This window comes from Echinops telfairi, unplaced genomic scaffold, assembly GCF_000313985.2.
Source record: "Echinops telfairi isolate 266 unplaced genomic scaffold, ASM31398v2 ScPeMD7_31;HRSCAF=116, whole genome shotgun sequence".
Taxonomy (NCBI): domain Eukaryota; kingdom Metazoa; phylum Chordata; class Mammalia; order Afrosoricida; family Tenrecidae; genus Echinops; species Echinops telfairi.
In genome coordinates, this window is record NW_022103928.1 from 30694930 (window position 1) to 30702477 (window position 7548).

The following is a 7548-nucleotide window of genomic DNA, read 5'->3' on the forward strand; positions in this document are numbered from 1 at the left end:
ACCCGGTCGAGCCAGGCTCACCGGCAACGCAGGCGCTGGGGTCTGGCACCCAGAATCCCGCCCTGTCCACTCTTGGGGATGACCCAAGAAGAGCTTGAGGCCGACCTCGCGGTCGGGAAACTCCAGAGCCACTTCGAAAGGGGGTGGGGGTGCAGGATTTATCCACCCCTTTGGATTGTGAGAGAGGGGGTGGGGGTTAAATTACCTGCTTTCCGCGGACGCGGCGTGACTACCTTGGTGCGATCCCGACCAGGCGGTGAGCTGCTGCTCCGTCCCGTATCCGCGGCCCAGCGTCCGGTACCGGGGCGGGCGGGTAGGCGGGCTCGGACGCTCGGTTCCGGGAGTTGAGCCGGAACGGGCCAGCCTAGCCGGATACCAGCGTCTTTGAGACTCTCCGGCTAGGCTTCTGCGGACGCAAACCGGGCTCGAGGTTCCTTGGAAATCTCACGTTTCGTCTTGATGGAGAATCGTACTTGAGAACGAGCGAGCGAGCGAGAGAGACAGAGAGAGAGAGACAGAGAGATAGGAGAATGGAGGCACAGAGGGACCCCGCCAGACTACGCGTGCTGCGGGAGCCTGACCCTGGCGTCTCACCTGCCCCCCTGGCCACCGAGGCCCGTGACTGTGGGCTCCAGCCGTAGCCCCCCGCCTCGGCGCGCCTTCCCGGCGCGCGCCCGCTTCCTCTCCGGGAGTGCGGAGTTCTGAGCGGTCTGCGCCCCAAGCGCCCCAGGGAAAGCGGAGCCGGAGAGGGACTCGGCGGGCAATCGGGTAGGCGGGGTCCGCGAGGGCCCCAGGCACTCGCACGCCTAGCCCCGAACGCACTGCGGGCCCCGAGCCCACGTCTCTGCCTGTGCGAGGGCTCTCGGACAGGCGGACGGTCAGTCCAACGCAGCGGCAGGCGTAGGCCCCAAGTCCCAGCCTGCGCCCCATCGGTACTGCCTGCGGGGAGCTGGTCTGGGAGGGGGAAGCGGGGCGCGCCCGCCCAGCCGGGCCGGCCGGACGCCCCAGAGCCGAGCTGAGGGGGCCGAGGGCTTTCCTCCCTACTTGGATTATTAAAAAGTTCATTTCCTGGCGAATCGGGTGACGTCAGGGGCCCGGCGTCGCGGTGGCGGGGCCGCCTGGCCGGAGAAGCCGCCTCCAGTTACCCAATTACCGACTGTCAATCGTGCCACCCCTCCTCCACCCTCCTGGGGGTGGCCTGGACCCCCGCACTCCCCCTGCCCCTGACCCATCTGGGACCCCTCAGGACTTCCACCGGGGAGCTACGGGTCCAGCGAGGGGCACAGGAGCTAGGGCGCGGGTGGGGGGTGGTGGGAGTGGTGGTGTCAGTCGCTCACCTCCATTTACCTCGCACCTGTCTTGCTCCCCTCGCCCCCAAGATTCTTTGTGCCAGAGCCCCCTCATCGGCCTCAGGCCCCCTTCCAGCCTCAGTTTGCCCCAGTGCGGAGAAGCAAGATCTGGGCCCTGGTCCCAGACAGCCCATTCAGCTAGCTCTCGGGGCTGACGGGTGTAGGTTTCTAGATTCTAGGTAATCTAGGGGGCAGAATTTTTAACACCCCCTTTTCCCTAGGGACCGCTTCTGGGATGCCAGAGAGGGGAAAAAAATGTCTCCTCCTGCCCGCCCCCCCCCCCCCCCCCCTGCTTTCTCCCTACAGCGGGCGCTGGCGCCAGGACAGGTCTCCCCAGCTTGGCCCCAGGCGGTTTGGCCAGTTGGTCTGCAAAAGCCACGCCTGGGGAGGGGACCCTCCCTCTCCCTCTCCCTTACCTTCTCCCTGTCCCTCTCCCTTTCCCTCTCTGGAACTACCGACTGGGACACCTTTATTTCGCCAGGCACAAGCCGAAGCAGTTGCGTGTCTCGGGCCCAGGTGTTCTCCAAGGACCCTGTGGTGCTTGTCCAGAAGCCTCCCTCGGAGACCTCTCCACCCCACCCCTGCCCAGTCCGCGTCCGAGCGGAGAAAGGCACAGCCTGGATAGGTGGTAGTGGACTCCGACCAATTAACCTTCAGTGATAAAGGAGGTGGGAACTCAGAGTGGACGGGGCTGGGGTCCCCGAGAGCGGCCACCCAGAGGGTGCGCCTACCCCAGCTGGTGGAGAAGGAGGGGCCCAGTTCGTACTTAGTCACTAAGAGAGGGTCCCAGGGATTGGGGGAACCAGTGTCCAGGAGAAGGGGGTGCCGGGGTCGGCCCGTTGGGCAAGGGTCCCACGGATGGGGCGTTGGTAGTAGGAGCCGCGGGGAGGCAGCCTAGGAGGGGCGCGCGGGCGGCGTGGGGCAGGCCGGCGGGTCAGTCGGGGAGTTCAGCGGACCCTGAGTTGCAGGCGCAGCCAATGGAGGGTGGAGGCTGGGCGGCGGGCGCCGCTGATTGGCTGGCGCCGGCTTCTTAGGCGTGCGCGGCCCCCGCTTCATGTCTGTGCAAGAGTCGGCAGCTGGCGCCAGGGCGGCCGGAGGATGCCGAGGGGCCGGAGGCCGGCGGGCCCGAGGCCGAGGCGCGCGCTGCCCACTGCCTCGAGCGCTTGAGCCTGGCCAGCCGCCAGACTCGCAGTCCCTGGGCCCTCTGCCCCTCCGGTTTTCGGCCTGTGCTGCCCACCTTTGGGGGCCGCACCTCCACCCCCCGAAGCGCTGCGTGTGTAAGTTAGGGTGCGGGAGCCGGCAGCGGCCCGGGGCGCGCCTGGCTCCTAGGAGCCTCGGGACCAGGACCAAATTCAGGGCGAGTGCTTTGATGTGCCTTGTAGAGAGGTCCTGAGTAAGGCCCCCCGCCCCCCGGGCAGCTCTGGGCCCTTTGGGACTGCGTGTGCATGTTTGAGGCGGGGGTGGGGTGGTCAGATGGTATAGCTGGCGCCAAGTGTAGGTGTGTGCCTGTCGCTGTGATCATGTGCTCCAGTGGGTGCCCAGCCGCCTGACTTCAACTTTTAGTTTGCTTACGCGTTTGTGTACCGAGAGGGTGGGGGTTCGATGTGAGTGTCGGACGGAAGCCCTCTCCGTTGGCGTGTGTTGGGGTAACGTGTCGCAGCTGGCCCCTTTGGGTGATCCCGTGTGCAAGGGTGTGTGGCTCTGGGAACAGGGGCACGATGTGAGTGTGCGTAGCCGAACCTCTTTCCTCCGCCTTCCTTTCGTTTTGAACCTCGCGCTTTCCTCCCACCCGGGACTGGCGGGCGGCAGAGTTCTGCTAGAGCGCAGCGGCGCGCGGGGCGTCTCGCGGGGGCCACGTAGGGGGTGTTGGGACCCTGGTAGCGCCCCTCACGCCCCCTTTCCCTCGCTCAGGGCCGCTGCTGCCACCACCCCGATCCCCCGCCGCCGCCGCCGCCGCCGCTGGCCATGGAAGTGGCGCCAGAGCAGCCGCGCTGGATGGCTCACCCCGCGGTGCTGAATGCGCAGCACCCCGACTCGCACCATCCGGGCTTGGCACATAACTACATGGAGCCCGCGCAGCTGCTGCCTCCCGACGAGGTGGACGTCTTCTTCAACCACCTCGACTCGCAAGGCAACCCCTACTACGCCAACCCGGCCCACGCGCGGGCACGCGTCTCCTACAGCCCCGCACACGGTGAGCCACGGGCCTGTGGGGGACGGACGGGGAGCCAGGCGCTCGCTCGGACCAGGCCGAAAGCGAGGGGAGGAAGGCCTGGGCCTGCTTCCCGGATGTAGGATCCGCCAGAGCCGGGGCGGCTGAGAAATCCACCAGGAGGGTGGGCCGCAGCCTCTTGGAAAGGGTCGGGGGCCACTGGGGCTTCTGGCCCTGTCTAGTCCGCCCCTGGGGGTTCTTCTGGGCCCTGGCTCCCGGAGGTGGGGGTTGGGGCAGGGGGATGTCCCTTCTGGGCCACCTTGCCTTTCTGTTCCTGCCTGACATTCCCGATTATTGTCGGTTGGGGAGTTGTGTTTCTGGTTTTCTTAGGGGCTGGTGGTTGACCCCTGGTCCGGGTGAGAGTGTGGGGCTGCTTGCTGGGCTGAGGATGTGATTCCGTTTGTATGTTCTCCTCTGGCCTGCAGCTCGCCTGACAGGGGGCCAGATGTGCCGGCCACACTTGTTGCACAGTCCGGGGTTGCCCTGGCTGGATGGGGGCAAAGCGGCCCTCTCGGCCGCAGCAGCGCACCACCACAACCCCTGGACCGTGAGCCCTTTCTCCAAGACCCCACTGCACCCTTCTGCCGCTGGAGGCCCCGGAGGCCCACTCTCCGTGTACCCAGGGGCCGGCGGTGGGAGTGGGGCAGGCAGCGGGAGCTCAGTGGCTTCCCTCACGCCGACTGCAGCCCACTCGGGCTCCCATCTCTTCGGCTTCCCTCCCACCCCGCCCAAAGAAGTTTCTCCTGACCCCAACAACACAGGGGCTGCCTCCCCAGCCTCGTCCTCGGCTGGGGGCAGTGCAGCCAGGGGGGAGGACAAGGACATCGTCAAGTACCAGGTGTCCCTAGCGGACAGCATGAAGATGGAGAGCAGCAGCCCTCTGCGCCCAGGCCTGGCAGCCATGGGCACCCAGCCTGCCACGCACCACCCCATCCCCACCTATCCCTCCTATGTGCCAGCCACTGCCCATGACTATGGCAGCGGACTCTTCCACCCTGGAGGCTTCCTGGGTGGCCCCGCATCCAGCTTCACTCCAAAGCAGCGCAGCAAGGCACGCTCCTGCTCAGGTAAAAGCGGCTGTCAAAAGCTGTATCCCCGTGGGCTGTGATTGGGGAGGAGAGGCCTCCTGGAGGGTGGGGGGGGTCAGTTTCCCAAATCAGAGGGCTGTGGCATCTACTTCTAATAGTCCTCCACAGACCGGGGAGAGGAGGGACCCCAGAATTTGTTCTGTTCTTTGAATTCACTTCCCTCCTGGGCCCTCACTCACCTGTCTTCAAAAGTGGACCACTGCACACCAGGACAGGTTTCCCTCTCCAGGAATCACCTGTGAACATGCAAGCTGCCCCCTGCGCAGCGCATAATGTGAGAATGAACTGAGTAGGTGAGGGAAGCCAGTCTGTGTGTGCATGTTCACAAGAGCACTCTCGAGGCGCCTCACCTTCAGGAATCTGGTTCCCCAACTCAAATCATTTCCATCTTGGCATTTTGGTGGCTCTGTATCTCCTTGGGGGATTTGCCCCCTGAGCAAAATTCCCAAAATGCATGCCTTTCTGCTCTTTGCCTCTGGCTGTGCTGCACGCTCCCCTCCCTGAGGGGATGCGCTCCAAAACTTCCCCTTTGCCTAGTAGAACCTGACTGGGGCTACGCCTGGGCTGGGCTTGTCACCTATCTGGCTGCAGAACACAGGACACGAGGCTGTGGAGGTGAGAGGCTCTGGTTGGCCAACACCTCCTTCCTGCCTCCTTCCTATACCTTTACCAGGAAGTTTGAGGGGGAAGATCTGAAACTTTTACTCCTGGGTCCAGGACCCCCCCCCCTTTTCTTTCCCGTGTGTATTAACAATGTAGTTGAAACATGATCAGGGCAAATTTCTGGGGCACCCGCTACTAGACAGCTACTTTCCATGCTGCCTGCCTGGGGCGTGGGGTTCTCCATTGAGGTCCTGGGGCTTGGGGGGAGTTCTCCTAGCTCTTTAGCCAGTTTGCAGGTCTTAGTACATGCTCCCAAATTTGCTTTACTTTTAATTTCAATTCCAGATGATCCTTCACTCAAAAATCAAGACCACTTAGTGGAAAAAGGAAAGGGCTTATTGCTTATTTTATTTTACAGAACAACAACGTAGATGCCAGTCCAGAATTGAACCCTAGGGCTTGGACAGAAGGGGAGAAAGAAGGGAGTTACCCTTCTACTGAAAGTAGACAGACAGGCTAGGGTGAGGGAGCAGACCACGAGACAGAAGCAGAGATTCTGGGTGGCAGCGACCTTTGGGGAGCAAGCCAGGACCATGGCACCAGCAAGTGGGAGTGGGGACAGCAAGGCAGCCTCCCTGTGCAGTCAGTCTAGCGGGCAAGCCGATGACTTTGCTGCCGTCCAAAGCAAAGTTTGCTGTAAATACCCTTTGCTGGCCTCTCTGGACATCCCTGGGGCCCTAGCCCCACTTTTCTCCCCCGTCTCCTCATTTCCCTTCCTTCTCACTCCCAAGGATTTTAAAGAGGGAGACTTGACCTTAAACTGCATGCCCTTCCTGTGGAGGGGACCCTCTGGTTTTTCCTGCTCGGGTTGGTACTTCAAGCATTTCCTGCTAGACCCTCCCAGCAGAGGCAGACCCAGCACCAGTCTCAGTTCGGCCTCTGCTTGTCGGTCCCTGCTCCCTCCCCATGACACTGAGCTCTGTGCTGGCCCCCCGTTTTCCCCCAGAAGGTCGGGAGTGTGTCAACTGCGGGGCCACAGCCACCCCTCTCTGGAGACGAGATGGCACCGGTCACTACCTGTGCAACGCTTGCGGGCTCTACCACAAGATGAACGGACAGAACCGGCCACTCATCAAACCCAAGCGGAGACTGGTAGGCAGCGGGCACAGGCCAGCCGGGTCGCTTTGGGGAGGCGGCATGTCCCGGGGCTGACAAGTAACTGGAGGACTGGTGATGTTCTGACCAGAGCCGGCTGAGGCTGTTCAAGAAAATAACCATTTAAAAGATGAAAACCCTTCCCAGGCAGATGTGTTGCCATTGAAATTCCCTTTTGTCATGAAAATCACTTGGGTAGGCTACCCGGGCTGCCCTGGGGACCTGAAGGGATTGTAATCACAGGACCGCCAGTCTTTCAGGTCCTCCCAATTAGATTGCATATCCAGGGGCCCAAAGTTGAATGTCCCAGGGCCCTGGCCCGACTGGACTCCCGTGCTCTGGCCGGCGTTTAACTCTTTTTAAAAATAGGGCCATGAAGTAATTTTCCTTCGTCGTTCGGAGCAGTGCTGCCGGCCTTTCCAACACACACAGTCTCCTCGTGCTTATTCAAACACACTCACACCAGCCACCCAAAAAAACCTGCCCTTTATTATTTTTCCATGGAGTCACCTATACTGTGTATTTTCATTTGAGTGATTTTTTTTTAAAAATGCCCTTTCGGATCTCCTGCCGGAGTTTCCTATCCGGACATCTGCAGCCCAAAGATAAGGAAACTTCGCGTATCTGTTTCCGGACTCGGCAAGTTTTGAGAGAGTCTCCCCGGCTCAGGCCTGCCTCTTGCTGGGCTGGATTGAACTCTCCAATCCACTCCATTTTGCAAATAATGCGTAAAATGCTAAGAATAATAAATACTTTTTCTTTTTTTCTGGGGCGAAGTGATTATGAAGCTTAAATCGGCCCGCTTTGTGGAGACCCATTTCTTCTCCACAAAGTGAGGGCAGGGGTGAGGGCTCGCCCCGGTGGGGGTAGAGGTGGAGATCTCCACGTTGGCCCCTGAGTCAGAATTCCAGCGTCTCACTGCTTACTCAGCCCCTCCCCGCCCCCTCTGACCAGGCTCAAGCCTGGGACCAGTCCAGCTTCTGCTGGCCTCACCTCCCCCCTCCAGGCCACTGTCTGGTGGAGTCCCGCCTGTGGTGCTCTGGGAAGTGCTGGAAGACCCGTCTGGGACCGGTGATAGAAACAGGAGCCGGAGAAAGGCTCCCTCCTGCCCGCCTCTCCTCAGAGCCTGTAGCACCCTGGG

The 7548-nt window shown here is 61.8% G+C and overlaps 1 protein-coding gene across 2 annotated transcripts in view; it reads left to right on the forward strand.

The window, feature by feature from the left end:
- Nucleotides 1-3314: 3314 nt before the first annotated feature.
- The window catches only part of GATA2 (GATA binding protein 2), a 7708-nt gene continuing 3474 nt past the window's right edge, over nt 3315-7548 (forward strand). The window contains exons 1-3 of one of the 2 annotated variants that reach the window (XM_004702353.4): nt 3315-3543; nt 3987-4628; nt 6259-6404. In XM_004702353.4, the coding sequence (XP_004702410.1) occupies nt 3315-3543; nt 3987-4628; nt 6259-6404 (1017 nt within the window). The remainder of the gene's footprint in view (nt 3544-3986; nt 4629-6258; nt 6405-7548) is intronic. The other variant, XM_045289891.1, reaches the window with a different exon arrangement.